This window comes from Pan paniscus, chromosome 23, assembly GCF_029289425.2.
Source record: "Pan paniscus chromosome 23, NHGRI_mPanPan1-v2.0_pri, whole genome shotgun sequence".
NCBI classification, from domain to species: Eukaryota; Metazoa; Chordata; class Mammalia; order Primates; family Hominidae; genus Pan; species Pan paniscus.
Window position 1 is genome coordinate 31,562,792 of NC_085927.1, and position 19,205 is coordinate 31,581,996.

The window sequence follows — 19,205 nt, forward strand, 5'->3', positions numbered from 1 at the left end:
CAGTGAGAGATTAGCATGAGAGGTAGAAGGAATGGTTGAGGCTAGTCTATGCCTGTGGAGAGTTTGTTGAACTAGTCTCTGTAGTTTATGTAACTTCAAAAATTACCTGATACACACACATACACACACACACACACTGTCACAGGTGGAATTCTGAAAGTTGCCAAAATATAAGCTTCCACCCTGACTTCCAGTTGAATCCCATCTCCCCCCAACAGACAGAGGAGGAGCTGGTATGGAGACCATGGAAGGGACAGAAACTCAGGATTCCCATGACAGAGAAGTGAGTAAGGCTGGAACCCCAATCAAGGGGAGGGGCTGTGAGCCAGTCAGAGGCCAGACCAGGAATGTGCCTTAGGGAAGCTGGGGAGTGTGAATTTTATACAAACAGCAATGAGGAGTCAGTGCAGGATTCTAATCCACGGGGTGACCTGCCCAACATGAATAAAAACATCTCTCTGGATGTTTGGGAAGAGAGTACCTGGGGAAGAAGGGGATTTTGTGTGTAGGTTGTTACTGGATGGGCCCATGAGCTGAGGATTTGGGGGATCATTCACACAGTTAAAGTAAATTTGGATATGGAGTATGATGAGGAGGTGATGATTTCTAAATTTTCCTGTTCAAGTTTTCTACATGTCTACAAACACATTAAAATGTCTCTCTTAGCTTCATAATTAACCAAAACAAAGAATAAGCAAATACAGGTTTTTTTAAAAAAAGGTTTAAATGTAAACACATTATATGACACTAAGTCCAAATTCTGATATAAAATATCTGGAACAACTATTTAGAAAACTACAAACTTTAAAAAATAAACCTCACTTCATAAAATAAAAAGTGTGTATACACTATTAACTAGTGTATTAGGCCTACCAAGACCATGACTATTAGTAAATCACATCTAAGCCCTATCAAAACTCTAAGAGCATTGTGTGCTGTTAGAGGTAAAGCATTGTGTGAAATGTTTGCTGAGAATTGCCATCTTTTAAGAAGGCCACCCACCTTATCTCCTGGGAATTTTCCATTCAATGCCATTCCTTGAACAGCCCCTACACGTTTGAAACCATCAACTGTAACAGTGTCTGTGATGCTGACCAGATGGCACATGTGGGTCATTCAACTTTTTCCAGAATATACTCTGGGGGTACAAACACCTTAAAAAGTTACATTCACAGCAGTTTGTACCACATAGAAACCAAGACTCCTTCTGGGAGTGAGAAACTACAATAATAAAGTACAACATATCAGGATCACAGAAGGTAGGATTCGGATGATGGATGTGTGAACAGTGATGATGGATGGTGAACTACAGAGACAGGCTGGGCTCTCAGGTCTCTGGGCCACGGAAGGAGTGTGTCCTGTAACCAGCACAGGACACAGCTCAGTAAGAACCATATACTCCAAGGAGCCCGGGGCTTGGAGCTGGGCCCTGTGCTCACTGATGGGGACTCAGCAGCTGCGTCCTTTCTGGCCTGGCAGAGTCCCCTGAGCAGGGACCTGTGTATGGTCTCAGCAGGTGCTTCCTCCCAGGGCCCTCCCAAGGCGGGAAGTAAACCTTCCTCCTCCTCAGGCTGCAGTGTGAGCTGAGCTCCAGCTCCAGGGCTCAGGGAGGGGCTGGGCAGTCCCCTGATGGAAACACACTTGCATGAGCCGCCCCTCCTCTGCAGAGGGTGGTGAAGAAAAGGATGCCTGGGGCAGTTCAGCTCCACGGTGGGGTGGGGTCAGGGGCTGTGTCCACCATGGCCTTGACTCCTCCCCTCCTTGTGATCCTGTCTCACTGTACATGTCGGGACGGGCCTCAAAGACTAGCCTACATCAGAAACTTTGACTGAGGCCCCTGAGAAATGTTACGCTGAACTCTGCCTTAGTATCTGGATGTGTCTTTTCACCTGATAGAGTTATAAAGATTTTCCCAGTTAAAAACAAAAGCAAAGCTCTGCCAGACGCGTGTTCGTGGCTCCAAATCTGCTTCAGCCATTGAGCAGGAGCTGAGAGGGAAGAGAGAGAGAAGAACACAAGATCCATATGGGGAAGGGTTTCTATGAGGGTGTGGGAGTGAGAGCGGGTGGCAAGTTGCCAAAGAGGCCTAAGCCACAGAAGTGGGTTTCATGTGGGACTTTCGGAATGAGCAGGAGGGCGATGGGTGGAGGGTGAGGGTCAGAAGATTCTAATCAGAGGTGAGAACCCAAAGATGAGTTATTGGTCATTCAAGTCAAACAGTGAAATTACCTTGGCCTGTGCCTCCAGTCAGTGGAGCAGGGAAGGGGCCAGGATGTGCTTCCTGCAGGTGTTACTGGAAAGGGGTCCTGATTCAGATCCCAAGAGAGGGTTTTTGGATCTCATGCAAGAAATAATTTGGGAGGAGTCTATAAAGTGGAAACAAGTTTATTAAGACAGTAAATGAATAAAGGAATGGCTACTCCATAGACAGGGCAGCACCAAACACTGCTGGTCGGCTATTTGTATAGATAGTCCTTGATCATGTGCTAAATAAGGAGTGGATTATTTATTAGCTTTTCAGGAATTCTTTTTAAAAATATAGACCACATAAGGTAACTTGTGGATGTTGCCATAGCATTTCTAACTGTGAGGACAACCAGAGGTCACTTTCCTCACCGTCTTGGTTTCAGTAGGTTTTGGCCGGCTTCTTTAGTGCATCCTGTCTTATCAGCAGGGTCTTGATGACCTGTATCTTGTGATCCCAGTCCGGTTGACTTCCTAGCTCATCCTGTGACTAAGAATGCCTAACCTCCTGGAAATGCAGGCCAGCATGCCTAAGCCTCATTTAATCAAGCCCCTATTCAAGATGGAGTCACTCTGGTTCCAACACCTCTGACTTAGGGTGGCTGCAGAGCTGGAGGTGCAGATTGGGGCAGATCAGCCTCCTGAGAAAAGCACACAGAGCCACTGCGGGGCTGTGAGGTGGGAGAGATGAACTCACATTGGCATTTGATCAGTGACTCTCCAGCTGTAATGAGAATAGAATGGAGAGGCCTGGGACAGGAAGACAAGATGTGGTTGCTCATGCCATCCTGGTGGGAAGATCTAGGTGAGTTACTGTGGGGTAAAGAGGAGAGAGCAGATTCCTTGTCACTTTATGCTGTAGAATACATTGGACATGGAGAGGGCTTGGAGCTTGTGTGTGAGAAAAGCAGATCTATCTCGGCTGACTCCCAACAAACTGGCTGAGAATTTAGATGGAGGATTATTATTAAATAAAAGAGGAAGACTGAAATGAATATTGTCATCGTATTTTTTTACCCAGGGTTGGGATAGGTGGAAATGTGTGTGTGTGTGTGTGTGTGTTTAAATATTCACTAATTTTTCAATTCAAAAATATTTACTGCGTGACTACTAAGTAATAATATTATACAGGTTTTAGCGTTACCATGGAGAATCAAATTGTCAAGGTCACAGGCATCTTTTTGTTTTGTGTGGATCACTGTGAAAGATACCATGCTAAATTTTTTCTGAATCATGCAGATGAAAGCATTAAACACATACACAAACATATACGTTTGTGTGTGTGTTGTGTGTGTGTGTGTGTGTATGTGTAATCTATCTCAGCATACAATGCCACTGAAACTACACTTGTGGATTAGGTCCTCGGAAAAATAATCGTGTTAACATTCACGATGCAAATAGAATGGTACCTGACGCAAAGTAAGTGCTATAAAAGAATACTTGAGGCGGGGGGCGGTGGCTTATGCCTGTAATCCCAGCAGTTTGGGAGGCCGAGGCCGGTGGATCACCTGAGGTCAGGAGTTTGAGACCAGCTTGGGCAACACGGTGAAACCCCGTCTCTACTAAAAATACAAAAATTAGTCAGGTGTGGTGATGGGTGCCTGTAATGCCAGCTACTTGGGAGGCTTAGGCAGGAGAATCGCTTGAACCTGGGAGGCGGAGGTTCAACAAGAGCAAAGCCCATTCTCAAAAAAAAAAAAAAAATTTGAATGGTTAAATCACATTGGACTGTGAGTAAAGGGCTTAGACAAGGTGTCTCGGAACTTTTGGGTCATCTTCTTGATCTTTCCATAAAACTCTAACCCTTCTATTCTTAACCTCCCCCATTCCCAATTTCACCCTGATGTGCACATCCTACCTGGTGCCTAGTCACCCCGGTGGCCCCTCTCTGGGCTGTCTCTGGGGAGAGTGGTGACCTTGGTCATCTTCCTCAGGTCCAAGTATCCATAAGAGAAGCAGACTTTTCTCTCTTTCATAATGATGGTCTCTTCTTGAATAATTTCCCTGTGCATTTTCATTAAGGGTCTCACCCCATCAAGGGTGTGATGAGGACAGTGATGAGGGTCATGGAGCCCGGCCTCCCACGGGGGGATGTGGAGTATGATGAGAGAGAGAAGCAGGTGCCCTCAGGCCCATATGGAGGCTGGGGAGGGTTGTTAACCCTCCTGCCCTCCTGGCCACTGGGTGCAGGACATGTTCTCTCTGAGGCTCACTCACTTATGGCCCCAACCACACAAAAATCTAAATGGGGAAGAAGCAGAGGATGACTTCATGCTGAGGAGGCCCATCTTGCAGCGAGAAATGTGCTGTGGTGAGCACCTGCAGCACAAAGAGCCTGGGTGGGGGTGGAGGGGCATGAGCGCTGCCTCTGTGTGGGGATGGTGTGCGCAAGGCAGTGCTGAGGACCTTCAAGCCAGTCAGGAATGAACCTGGGCTCTGAGACAGTGGAGGGAATTGTGGCCTGTCCCTGAGGGTCTGTGGGGGTTTCAACTGGGAAACCAGGCCCTGGACCCCTACCCTGGGCCCTCTGCTCTGTGCTTTCTGGGGCCCAGCAGCTGGGACCTCCCAGGAGCAGAAGAGGCTCCCCTAGCCCTGCCCCACACTCAACTTTCCCCAAGTTCAGGCCCAGGGATAGCAGGGGGAGGGGTGTGATTTGCATGAAGGGTGCTCTGTGCCCTCTTAGGAGGAGAGGATAAGAGAGACTGTGCAGTTCTGCTCAGCTGTGGGCTTAGGAAGCAGAGCCTGGGGCATCTCCACCATGGCCTGGACCCCTCTCCTCCTCCAGCTTCTCACCCTCTGCTCAGGTGACTGCCTGTGGAATGCCAAAGTGATTACTGGGGACACATGGGATGACTTTTCTCTTATATTTTAACATTGTGAGGTGGGTAGTGAACCCAGACTCACCTCTCTGTGCCTGCCTCCTCTGTTCCAGGGTCCTGGGCACAGTCTGCGCTGACCCAGGAAGCCTCGATGTCAGGGACCGTGGGACAGAAGGTCACCCTCTCCTGTACTGGAAACAGCAACAACGTTGGAAATTATGCTGTGGGCTGGTACCAACAGATTTCTCACGGTGCTCCCAAAACTGTGATGTTTGGAAATTCTCTGCCCTCAGGGATCCCTGACCGCTTCTCTGGCTCAAAGTCTGGGACCACAGCCTCCCTGACTATCTCGGGCCTCCAGCCTGAGGACGAGGCTGATTATTACTGTCCAACATGGGACTACAGCCTCAGTGCTCACACAGTGCTGCAGGCACATGGGGAACCGAGACAAAAACCTGCCCTTGGCCTGTCCCGAGGCTGATCACTCCATACTTGCCTATGACAAACAAAGAGGGTGCCTGTGGCTGATCCTACAGTTTAAGCAAGGGAGGAAATGAGACTCAGCCACAGGCCCCTGCAAAGGGTTAGCGGGCCTTGTTCCCACATTGTCTCTATTTGAAAAAGTGAGATAAATTTCACTTCGTATAAAATGTACAATTAAATTGTCTTATTGTGTTTACAGAATTATGCATCTATCACCATAATCTAATTTTAAAACGTTTTCATCACCCCACAAAAAAACCCCCACAATTAGCAGCCACCCTTCACCCTTTCTCCCCAGCCACTGGTCATCGCTAAAGACTTTCTGTAAAGAACATGCATTTAAAGACCTAAGAAACTCAGTGATGCCAAACAGCTAGGTTTTTCAAATGCCCAAGCACGTAATAATAGATTACTGAAACCAAAGATAAAGACAGAATTATGAAAGCAGACAGAAAGCTTTATAATATATACAGAAAATCAACAATTCAAACAATGAGAGGTATTTTATGAGTATACATTGAGGCCAAATGGCAGTGTTATGTTCTTACAAAGTCAAAAGAAAGAAAGAAAGAACTGTTGAGTCATAATGCTATATCCAGGTAAAGATTTTTTTTTTTTTAAAAAAAGGTAAAAAATAAGACTTTGTCAGATGAAGAAAACCTGAAAGAATTCATCTAAAAAAAATCAAAACAAATCAACTCTAAGAGAAAATTTTCAGGTGGAAGATAAATGATAATGGAAACATTGAACCCGAAGAATGCAGGAAGAATAACCAATAAATATAGTAGTAAAAGACCAAATTTTTAGCTCTACAGTTCTGGAAAATATGCATATCACAAGCTAAGTTATAGCATTTTTGATATAATTTCTACTTATGAAAAATATTATATATACATATATACACATATATACATATATACACATACACACACACACACACACACACACACACACACATATATATATATGAAACTTCAACCAAAAGAAGGAACTGTAAGGGGTCTACATGACTGGGAAAATATTAGACCTATTATTAAATCTAAATAGATCATGAATAGTTACGTGTACATGTTGTAATCTTTACAGCAACCAATGTAAAACTGTGCAGAAATACCAATATAAAATCAATATAAAAATCAAAAGAGCCCACTAAATAATACTCAAATAATCCAAAAGTAGCAGAAACAGGGTGGAGAGGAACAAAAGTTATAAAGAGAAAAAGGAAACTTACACTAAAATTGTAAGCTTAAATCCAACCATGTGAATAATTTCATTAAATGTAAATGAACTAAGCACATATATTAAACACAGAGTTTGTCACACTGAGAAAAATAAAAAACAAGAGGCAAGCATGCGATTCTATAATAAACTCTAAATAGAAGTATATACACAAAAGTAAAATGATAACACAAATAAACACCTAGTTAAAATGGCATAAAGCATTACTTCAATGTTAATTGCATCATTCTGATTTTGTAAATTGCATATTGTGTTGTAAGATGCCACTTTTGAGGAAAACTGGTTGAAGTGTAACTAAACCTTTATTACATATTTTTTCACCTTAACGTGTATCTATAATTATGTTTACAGAAAACATTAAATGAAAGTAAATGATGGAAAAGTTTTACCATGTAATCCTGAATTAATAACACAAACATACAGTGTGGATATTTCTTTCCGTTTCTTTTTTGTTGTTGTCGTTGTTTTTTGAAAAAATCTCATTCTGTTGCCCAGACTGGAGTGCAGTGGCACAGTCTTGCCTCACTGCAACCTCTGCCTCCCAGATTCAAGCGATTCTCCTGCTTCAGCCTCCTGAGTAGCTGGGATACAGGTGCCCGCCACCACACCCAGCTAATTTTTGTATTTTTAGTAGAGATGGGGTTTTGCCATGTGGGCGAGGCTGGTCTCGAACTTCTGACCTCAGGTGATGTGTTCACCTCGGCCTCCCAAAGAGCTGGAATTATAGGCATAAGCCACAACGCCTGGCTTTTTTTTGTTTTGTTTTGTTTTTGAGACAGTGTCTCACTCTGTTGCCCAGGCTGGAGTGCAGTGGTGCAATCATGGCCCACTGCAGCCTCAAACTCCCAGGCTCAAGCAATCCTCCCACCTCAGCTTCACAAGTAGCTAAGCCTACGGGCACGCACCACCATGCCTGGCTAATTTTGCTTATTTTTTGTAGAGACAACATCTCACTATGTTGCCCAGGCTGGTCTGTAACTACTGGGCTCAACTGATCCTCCTGCTTTGGCCTCCCAAATTGCTGGAATTACAGGCATAAGCCACCACACCTGGCCCAGTATGGATAATTCATGGGTAAAAAATGTAATACTTGAAAAACAAATTAGCTCACCGCTCCTATTCAACATAGTGTTGGAAGTTCTGGCCAGGGCAATCAGGCAGGAGAAGGAAATAAAGGGTATTCAATTAGGAAAAGAGGAAGTCAAATTGTCCCTGTTTGCAGATGACGTGATTGTTTATCTAGAAAACCCCATCGTCTCAGCCCAAAATCTCCTTAAGCTGATAAGCAACTTCAGCAAAGTCTCAGGATACAAAATCAATGTACAAAAATCACAAGCATTCCTATACACCAACAACAGACAAACAGAGAGCCAAATCATGAGTGAACTCCCATTCACAATTGCTTCAAAGAGAATAAAATACCTAGGAATCCAACTTACAAGGGATGTGAAGGACCTCTTCAAGGAGAACTACAAACCACTGCTCAAGGAAATAAAAGAGGATACAAACAAATGGAAGAACATTCCATGCTCATGGGTAGGAAGAATCAATATCGTGAAAATGGCCATACTGCCCAAGGTAATTTACAGATTCAATGCCATCCCCATCAAGCTACCAATGACTTTCTTCACAGAATTGGAAAAAACTACCTTAAAGTTCATATGGAACCAAAAAAGAGCCCGCATCGCCAAGTCAATCCTAAGCCAAAAGAACAAAGCTGGAGGCATCACACTACCTGACTTCAAACTATACTACAAGGCTACAGTAACCAAAACAGCATGGTACTGGTACCAAAACAGAGATATAGATCAATGGAACAGAACAGAGCCCTCAGAAATAACGCCACTTACCTACAACTATCTGATCTTTGACAAACCTGAGAAAAACAAGCAATGGGGAAAGGATTCCCTATTTAATAAATGGTGCTGGGAAAACTGGCTAGCCATATGTAGAAAGCTGAAACTGGATCCCTTCCTTACACCTTATACAAAAATCAATTCAAGATGGATTAAAGATTTAAATGTTAGACCTAAAACCATAAAAACCCTAGAAGAAAACCTAGGCACTACCATTCAGGACATAGGCGTGGGCAAGGACTTCATGTCCAAAACACCAAAAGCAATGGCAACAAAAGCCAAAATTGACAAATGGGATCTAATTAAACTAAGGAGCTTCTGCACAGCAAAAGAAACTAACATCAGAGTGAACAGGCAACCTACAACATGGGAGAAAATTTTCGCAACCTACTCATCTGACAAAGGGCTAATATCCAGAATCTACAATGAACTCAAACAAATTTACAAGAAAAAAACAAACAACCCCATCAAAAAGTGGGCGAAGGACATGAACAGACACTTCTCAAAAGAAGACACTTATGCAGCCAAAAAACACATGAAAAAATGCTCATCATCACTGGCCATCAGAGAAATGCAAATCAAAACCACTATGAGATATCGTCTCACACCAGTTAGAATGGCAATCATTCAAAAGTCAGGAAACAACAGGTGCTGGAGAGGATGTGGAGAAATAGGAACACTTTTACACTGTTGGTGGGACTGTAAACTAGTTCAACCATTGTGGAAGTCAGTGTGGCGATTCCTCAGGGATCTAGAACTAGAAATACCATTTGACCCAGCCATCCCATTACTGGGTATATACCCAAAGGACTATAAATCATGCTGCTATAAAGACACATGCACACGTATGTTTATTGCGGCATTATTCACAATAGCAAAGACTTGGAACCAACCCAAATGTCCAACAATGATAGACTGGATTAAGAAAATGTGGCACATATACACCATGGAATACTATGCAGCCATAAAAAAATGATGAGTTCATGTCCTTTGTAGGGACATGGATGAAACTGGAAACCATCATTCTCAGTAAACTATCGCAAGAACAAAAAACCAAACACCGCATATTCTCACTCATAGGTGGGAATTGAACAATGAGATCACATGGACACAGGAAGGGGAATATCACACTCTGGGGACTGTGGTGGGGAGGGGGGAGGGGGGAGGGATAGCATTGGGAGATATACCTAATGCTAGATGACGAGTTAGTGGGTGCAGCACACCAGCATGGCACATGTATACATATGTAACTAACCTGCACAGTGTGCACATGTACCCTAAAACTTAAAGTATAATAAAAAATTAAGAAAAAATAAATTAAAAAAAAAAAAGAAAGAAATACAAAAAAAAAAAAAAGAAAAACAAATTAGATGTTTTCTTATTATTTCCACATAGCAGAGTACTAACTGTAGGACATTGGGATGTACTTTTGAATAAGAAATAAAGGTTTAAAAAAAGATAAAATAAAACAAAATAAGTGCCTAAAACTGACTGGTGAGGGGTTTACCCAATGCATGAGCAGTAGAAAGAATTTAATTTTTTTGCATCCAGGATACTAAAACGTGGAAAGATAGATTTCTTTTTTTCCTGTTTTACTTCTTTTGGGTTGCTCTATTTGATCTAATTAAAAAGCCTATTACTCCTATGCTATGCTGATGGAAGACAAGTCTTCTCTAACTTAGTCCCAGTGAGATTGTCTCCTCTGGGCCAACAATGCTCATCTAGAACTTGGAATTTCGATACATCCATTCTGAGGTGATGAGCAGCAGCAGCACTAGAAAAGTTGATCCAGGCCATCTAGGACCCTCCAGGGAAGGGCTCAGGCCTGTCGAAGAGGCCTGATAGAAACTGGGGCCGGCAATCAGTCAGGGACATTGAAGCTCTCCTGACACGGTCCCACCAGCTGGGAAAACACTCGGGGTCTCCCTCGGGTTTGATCAGATGGCAAGTTCCCCATTCCCTGATTGGCCCAAAGCTTTGACCTGTTGGACCCGGGGCCTATCAAAGGCCAAGTGTCCTCTCCCCATTGGAAACCTCCCCAGGCTCAACTCTTCTCTTCTCATTCTCCTGCTGGCCTGGGAGCATCCAGGCCAAGGGGTGAGGTGGGGACAGCCCTACATTAAGTTTTTATTTCAAGGTAGAAAATCTGTCCCCTTGATTGTTTGGGAAACTATAAAAAGACTAGGGCAGCTCAGGGTCTAAAATAGAGCTTCAGGGAGTACAGAGTCAGAGTGCAGAAACTTCAATTCCATTTACTCTCTAGCAATTTACCTAATATCAAAACATACAGTTATGTTATGTTTACAAATATGCACGCACCTCTATTAATATGTGTTCATAAGTAGATACACATGCACCATTACGTTTACACATATATGCATGTAACACCAACTGATGTAAAAATCATTGTTTTATGTACTCAATTTTCCTTTGAGTTTACCCTCTTTTCTCCACTTTTTAAAATATTTATTTCTAATTTGGGAGGCTACTAACAGATAATTTTTCATCTCACTGAAAAACAGTTTTAGAATTTCCTGTAGAGCAGTTCTGCTGGTGGCGAATTCCATCGGGTTTTGTCTGAAAAGTTGCCATTTTCTCCTGTTTTTTCTGTTTATTATATAGAAAGATAACTTATATAAAGTAAAATTCACAGGTCTTAATTATACAGTTTGATGGTTTTTACAAATGCAGATGCTCATGTAGCCAACAGTCCAATCCATTCTCACAACATCTCCATTACTGCAGAATGGAGACATTCTGTTCCAGTCAACGTAAATTATCCCATTACACCTACCAAATAGAACGTGTATGAGAGACACCTTTCTCCTGAGGACTTCTTGCAAAGTGGGGTGGATCGTGTGTCCCGTTCCCACTGAAGAGGGCTAAATGGAAAACTAAAGTCTGAAATAAAATAGGAGGCTGCCCTGATGAGGGGTCCCACTTTGCCCTTGGACAGAGAGCAGGCCGTGGTCAAGGCCCTGGTCCGGGCAGAAGCCTCTGTCAGGACCCACTGGCATCTGGTCACAGACACGATGGACCTGGGCCTAGGCAGAAGGGGGTGCTGTTGGTCTGCTGCTGAGGGCTCTGTGGGTTTCTCAGCTGGGAAACCAAACACTTGAACTTGGTCTCCACGCAGGGTTCACTGGGGCCAGCAGCTGCGCTCTCTCTGCGCCCTTGGAGAGCCTCAGGCCAGGCCCAGCCCAGGTAACCCCTCCCAGAAATGTCACCCCACCACTGGGACTGACACTCAGGCACACGGAGTGATTTGGTTGGGGAGAGGAAGAGGAGCACATTTGCATGAAGGGCCCCTCTCTCTCCTCTGGGACTACAGGGTGGGTAAGAAATACCTGCATCTGTCAGCCTCAGCAGAGCTCTGGGGAGTCTGCACCATGGCTTCTACCCTACTCCTCCTCCTCACCCTCCTCCTCCACTGCACAGGTCAGGATGGCCCTCAGCACCCTGACCTCCAGCTCACTGATACCACCTCCCAAACTTATGCCAGGAATGTCCTTCCCTCTTTTCTTGACTCCAGCCGATAATGGGTGTCTGTGTTTTCAGGGTCTCTCTCCCAGCTTGTGCTGACTCAATCGCCCTCTGCCTCTGCCTCCCTGGGAGCCTCGGTCAAGCTCACCTGCACTCTGAGCAGTGGGCACAGCAGCTACGCCATTGCATGGCATCAGCAGCAGCCAGAGAAGGGCCCTCGGTACTTGATGAAGCTTAACAGTGATGGCAGCCACAGCAAGGGGGACGGGATCCCTGATCGCTTCTCAGGCTCCAGCTCTGGGGCTGAGCGCTACCTCACCATCTCCAGCCTCCAGTCTGAGGATGAGGCTGACTATTACTGTCAGACCTGGGACACTGGCATTCACACAGTGACACAGGCAGATGAGGAAGTGGGACAGAAACCTCAGCCTGCTCAGGGTCTTGTTATATGACAAGTTTTAAATTTTCAAATATGTTTTATATGTACACACTCCACTTGGAAGCACCGTCTGGTTTAAAATGTTTCTACTCTCAATTTCTCATTCAAGTTTTCTGAAGTCTCAGGAAAACTAAAAACAGAAACAAAAATATCATGATGACTATGAAATATTACCTAATTTTCCAAATGTGCTGAATTCAGTGCCTGTGGAGCTAACCATTTTCTCTTGACAGAAGAAAAATGAGCCTTAGAAATTGTTTCCAAATCCTGAAAGAGTCATCATTCCATGTACTCAGGACAGATTTAGAGAGTGCTGACCCTGCCCTTTGGAAGATGTTATTTGCCTCTCAGTGCCCAAATAAGGAAGGATAATTAGGAATCAGAAGCCTACCTAGGGCTCCCCTCTCTCCTCTCAAAATTGCACTTGGTGTCATATTGCCCTAGAATTTATGCTTGGTGCTGGCAAATATTTTTAAATTTATTTTTTAATCTTTTCCTTTTCTGCAGTCTAATTTCTTGAGGGGCTGAGAAGAAGAAATAGGCCCAGAGAGAAACAAAGCAGTCTGGGTGCAGGCTCTAGACAGCCCAGGGAGAAGAAAGAGGGAGCAGCTCCCTGTGTCCTGGAGGGAGGCACTGCCCTGTCCCCATTGGGCTTCCTGCTCTGATGTCCCCTAGTGGAGGCTCCTCAGGGAGTCCAGCCTCCCAGAACTGCCCTATAAACCTCACAGTGAGCTAAGCAAGTATATCCAGGAAGGAGGGTCTGTGGAAATGTGAGACTAAGGTGTGTTATGGCCTAAACACTGCCCATCTCCATCCTTCTTGGGGATGACAAAGTGAACAGTGGAGGAGACAGGATACATGGGTGCATCTGGACCTCAAGCAGTAGGCTGTTCTGTGGTCTGTCCCTAAAGCTTGTGCTGGAGACCCCATACGAGAGCCACTCCCTGACCCTGGGCTGGAGCCCTCTACCCCCCGCTCACAAGACCAGCAGCTGTTTCCTTATAGGCCCCCACGGAGCCACAGAACAGCATCAACCAGGACCATCCTCTTCATGTGTCAGCTTTTCAGGGAGGGATCGAAGTCATGGCCCAGGAAAGGGCTTGGACAGCCCAGGGGAGGAGGCTGGTTGGTATGAAGGATGCCCTCCTCACCCTGAGCTGCTGGAGGGAGTACAAGGGACTTGGAGAGCCCAGGCTCAGTTGATGATCCTCAGGATGTAGAGCTATGTATGGGTCTCCACTATGGTCTCTCCCCCGCCTTCTCCTTCACTGCACAGGTGGCTAGGGCTCAGTGTCAGGGCTGGTGATCAAAAGACCAAGGATTATGCATGTGTCTCTGTCCACTGACCCACCTCTCACCCTGTGTCTGTCTTAATGTCCAGGGTCCTGAGCCCAGCCTGTGCTGACCCAGCCACCTGCAGTGCATGCATCTGTGGGGCAGGTGGGTACCAGCTCCTGCACTAGAAGCAGCAGCAATGTTGGGCACGGGCATGTGCTCTGGTACAAACATGCCTCCGAGAGACCCAGAGCTCCACATATATAAAAGCAGTCATTGACCCTTAGGGGCATAGGCCCAATGCTGAGGCTCCAGGTTGGAGAACATGGCCTCTCTGAGCATCTCTGGACTCCAGGCAGAGGAAAAGGCTGATTTTTATTCTCAGCTTGGGACACAAGCACCAAGGCTCAGGCAGTACTTCAGGCCAGTGGGGAAGTGGGAGAAAAAGCTGCTGCCCATCCAGCAATGGAGCTTCTCTGTGCAGCCCCCACTTCTTGGGCAAGTCAGCTGATTAACGTTGCTTTTCATTTGTTTAGTAAAAATTTAGATTTTAAAACTCACTCCAGTGAACGCAGTGTGGAGAATGTGTTTCTGTCCTCTCAATTCTACCCTCACACCCAACCCTTGGCAGTAACAAATTGTCGTATTGTCTCATATTAAGAGAAATCCCTCAATACCAAGATCAGGCTGTCCTGGAAACCAAATCCATAACGGGTCAAAACAGGACCAGGGTCATTGTGTCTGACTCAGGATAGTCGACTCCCAAAGGTCTGTTTATCCACCTCATTCACTGAGAAGCTACTGTGCACCAGGCTCAGATCCAGGGGTTCAAGGTACATGATGAACAAGAGAGGAAGGGGCCCTGTCCTCATGGAGCTGACACTGAGTGGTGGAACAGATAAGGCAATCAAGTAAAAATGTCAATGCGACAATATGATGTCATCACACAGTGAGGAGAGCTCAGTTGGGGGTAGAGGAGCCATCAGAAGGTTGGGCAAGGAAGACACAGGATCTGACTCAAGTTTATGAAGAAAAGTCCAGATGCCTCAAAGAAGATGAACAAGGAGGCAGCAAGCATGAAGGCCACGGGGCCAGCTGGGGTTATTGGAGAGAAAGGTCAGGTCTAGCCTGTGTTTGTGAGAGGAGGGACTGAAGCCTGGGTGAGGAGAGAGGGCTCAGGAATAGCCTTGGAAAGTGGAGGGGGTGGATGCGAAACCCCTGCTGAGGGGGCCTCCATGAGCAACGAGGCTGGGGGAGGCCATGAGCTAATCACCATGATGGAAACTCAGACAACAGCCTCCCAGCCTCTTTCAAAGTTGTCACAGGACGCTTTTCTCTCCAAATGGCAAGGGGGGAATCCCACTATGAGTTTTACTTGAGATGTCTCTTCTCCATGTCCTGTCCTGTCCCTAGGCTAAATTCCCATGCGCAAACAAGATACTGCTCAGTCTCAGGTATCACATTCACACACAAATGCTCCAGAATGAGGGAATACACTCTGACCAACCCACCAGGAATTTTTGCCTTTGAGAACACTAGATCAGATCACTCACACCATCTCCCCTGACGCCATCATGTTGACCAGTGGGTTGTCTGATCGGTTTGGACAGCAGAATGCAGATGCCTGTAGTTGCAGCTGGGGTCAGTCACATGCTCATCTCATGGCTGGGAGACTTTGGGTCCAGACAACAGGAAAAAAAGGAGGTTTGCCTACGTGATCCCACAATGTGCATCACTCTGTCATCCACTCCCATCCTTAGTTCATGTTGGGTTTTGTCCTGTAGATGCTGGGACCTGGACAGGATCACAAGCCAGGCAATTTCTGGCTCACAAAGTTCAAGCTCCCTGATGTTGCTGACATTCTTCCCACAGACCAATTTTAGACAGACACACTATTGCCATGCAGGCACTGACCTGAGATACAGGTAGTCTCAGGAGAGGGAGGAAGCAGATACACATCCCCATGATGGCCTCCTTGTCCCAGAGGGGGTAAGAAAGGCAAGGAGGTCAGGAAGCCACAGGAGTGGCCACTGCCCACCACCTGTGCACCTGTCCCTCCCTCAGGTGAGAAGCAGCCTGAGGGTCCAGCACCTGCACCTTTCCCAATGCCCACACACTTCCAAGTGGGGCCTCCTTCTGCTCACCTCCCAAAGCTACTGCTTTCTGGGACATCTGTGTCATTGCTGAGAGTCTACTTTTCATGGGGCCCTTGTCCCAGTGGTCTGGGATCAGTGTCAGCCTGTTTAATTCAGCACTGTCTCTGTCCTTTCAGGACACCAATCTAGCTATTAAAGCTCTAATTGAATTCTCCTTTTTTTGCCCTGAAACTTTAGACTCTCCCTCTCAGTGTCTCTCTAGAATATTTTGTTTCTATCCAATAAGATCAAGTTATGTCTTCAGGCCTACAGCCACTTCTTTCCCCAAATTCTGCACCTTCTTTTAAGTTCTTATTCCCTCTTATGGCTTATTTTCCACTAACTAGCTAATGATGCCAAAACATTTATCTATTTTACCTCCTTCAGGAATAAAAAAGAAAAGCATTTATCAATAGCCCATGGTCACAAAGAAAGGAACAGAGGAGAGATATCTTCTAGAAAAATACAGGTGAACAAGGAAAAAGTTTTAATTCCTCATAGGAACTACTCCATGATCCAAGAAAATAAATTCCAGAGATTCAAGAGTTCACTCCTTAGAAACAACAGTGTAAATACAAGGTAGTAAATTTTCTTGGTTTTCTCAATGAATAACCTCAAAAGGGTTAGAGTATGATTATAATAAAAAGATTATACATTACTTTCAAAAATGCAAGATGAACATGTCAAAAATTTTAATCGACTCATATTTCTGAAAAGACCAGTAAAATGGTGAATAATTTTAAAGAACATTTTAAAACACACAGAGTTTCTATTCCACTAGGGCAGGACCTGTGAGGATAATTTCCTGTGTTAGAGAAACACTGTCTTAAACAACAATAGTAGAACTCTCTAAGCTCTGAATTTATCTTCTCCTGTAAGAAAAAATCTACAAAGTGACAGGATCCAATTTATATAAAATATCTAGCAAAGATTTTGGACATTCCCATCTCACACCTCCTCTCCAGCCTCTCCTCAAGTGAAATCTACTCTCCTTCTGCCCGTGTTCTCACCTTTCTGCATGCTTCCGCCTGCTGACACATGGCTTCTCCTGCCTTCCTTTCCAGTAGCCCTAACAGATCAGGCCCTGCCAGTAAGTAGGCTCCTGGCCCCAGGAAACCACATCGCATGTTACTGGATTTCTGAGGCGCTTGCCCTGCCAGGGTCTCTCTTTCTGAATCACAATCCCTGTATTCCTGGGAATTCTCTTCTCCTGGATTCTGTTATTCAGCTCTGTGTTTCTCCCTCCATGTCTACTTTGTGAATTTCTCTACATCTTCACCTGAATCCCAGGAAGCCTAAGGACATGCTGATGCTTCCTCAGTTCTCACGTCACACCCTGTTCCCTCCTCCTCTATGATCCCACCAGGTCATCCTGCATCAGAACCCTGAGTGCAGCAGAGGCTTCTCTGGCCTCCTTACCCCCAGTGGCAGAAGGGAGGAAGGAAGGTCCCCTGTGGCCTTCCATCCTTGTGCTCCCATTAGGGTCAGCATGAAGCAGGAATGAGGCTCTCTAGATCATCATGGCATTCCCAACACTAAACTCTGTGCCCAGGAGAAGGTAGGCACTCAATAACTATTTGACAATTGAAGACCTGCCTCTCACCACACTGGCCACATTGTACTGGACTCAGGATGGGGCTGAACTGGAAGAGTCAGCTGTGAACCTGCTCTTGTCTCTGCCCTCAGCCTGAGAGCTGAAGGGGAACCTATCAGGGAGAGCACCCATGGGCAGGGAAGGCACATTAGTAGCCTCATCCTGTTTGTGAGGCTCTGCTTACCCTTGGGAATCCCTGTTTATTCAAGGCAGAGAAGAAGGAAAACAATTAACCAGGCCTGGCCAACAGGCAGCATCTACAAGGTGATGAGTTGAGGGCCAGATGGTCAGAGTTGGTTCTGGCATCTCTCAGGCGCCTCTCTCCATGTCGCCCTTTTTTGCGATCCACGGGTGAGGTTTCACCCCACTGAGCCCCCACCCATCTAGATGGGCTCTGCTGAGAGAAAAACCCATTTTCTAGATGAGCCCACTGAGGCTCAAGGGGCACATGTACTTGGTGATGCACCTTCTTCCCTTAGAGACTGGTCAGCCTAGAACACCCCCTCTCGAGTGGCCTTCTGGTCCCTCATCTGCCCAGCCCCACCCAGATCTCCATGAACCTGAGCTGTGTGAGAGAAGAGGGAAGAGTAGGAGGAAAGGAGGAGTCCAGGCCATGGTGTGGATGTTGCAGGAACCCCTGGGTCTTCAAACTGAGGCTGGACACCGCAATGTTCTTTTTATCTCCCTCATATTTTTTGGTAAAATGTCAGTGTTTGTCTGGTCCATTATTCAAACCTGATTCTTTTTACCACCATCATAGGCATACATTTCTGAGTCTTCATCCCAGAGAACAGCTCCTCTCTAAAGGGGAGGTGTAGGGTGGCTGTGAGTTCTGAGTTTGCCCCTGGGGAGGAAGCACCTGCTCCACCATGTGCACAGGCCTGTAAGCAAGAGTCCAACTTTGTTGAAATAGGAACCATTTGAGTTTGCCTCAGGCCTTGCTGACCTCAGAAGTTTCACATTGTCCCCTGGTGACATTGTGAAGAGTCACAATGATGTTAGTGGTGATGGAACAATGCAGGACAGAAGGCTTTCCTTACTTTCTTTCAACAAAAAAATGGTGTATTATCTAGCCTGACAGTACCCTAGCTAGACACAGTGAAAATAATTTACATTTTAAACCAATAATGTTTGTTATTTTTTTCAATCTCATGAGTGTAAGATAAAAGTAATCCTATCTCAATACCAAAACAAACAAACACGAAAAACCAGAATCTGAGGAGACTGAAGTGTGTTGATTGAGAGACAGTAAGAATAACTTAGTCCAGCTCCCCTGCCTGGCTGTGAAATCCAATGATCCAGTGTCCCACTCTACAGACAAACCTACAGGTTTTTCACCCAATGCAGACAGAAGACATGGTATTGAATTCATGAGTCCCCGCTGAGAGTCACAATAGGCTGGTGTGGCACAATGCATTATGGGAGGCACAGAATGAAGGGACAACATGTATTCAGTGGATTCTGCTCTCTTATCAGACTGAGTCACTGCAGAGACTGCTCACAGGGTTTCTCCACTGCATTCTGCCTCACATAAATAAACACCAAGAGCCATAGGATATTAGTCAATTATATTTTCTCCTTCAGTGTCATACTTGAGATCTCTATCATATTTGAAATTGGACTCAGAGAGCTTCAATT

The 19,205-nt window shown here is 45.4% G+C and overlaps 1 protein-coding gene and 1 gene segment (V, D, J or C); one reads left to right on the forward strand and one right to left on the reverse strand.

The window, feature by feature from the left end:
* The window catches only part of LOC100986365 (PRAME family member 20), a 48,482-nt gene extending 29,966 nt beyond the window's left edge, over positions 1-18,516 (reverse strand). The window contains exons 1-3 of one of the 2 annotated variants that reach the window (XM_063603064.1): positions 16,984-18,516; positions 5,149-5,254; positions 4,103-5,056 (exon numbers count right to left, since the gene is read on the reverse strand). The gene's annotated coding sequence lies outside the window, so the exon portion shown is untranslated. Of the gene's footprint in view, positions 1-4,102; positions 5,255-16,983 lie in introns of both variants that reach the window. The other variant, XM_063603063.1, reaches the window with a different exon arrangement.
* On the forward strand, positions 12,007-13,766 carry LOC103784298 (immunoglobulin lambda variable 4-69-like). The segment is given in 3 exon segments: positions 12,007-12,079; positions 12,200-12,534; positions 13,569-13,766. Coding segments are annotated over 3 exon segments (582 nt in total).
* Positions 18,517-19,205: the final 689 nt, after the last annotated feature.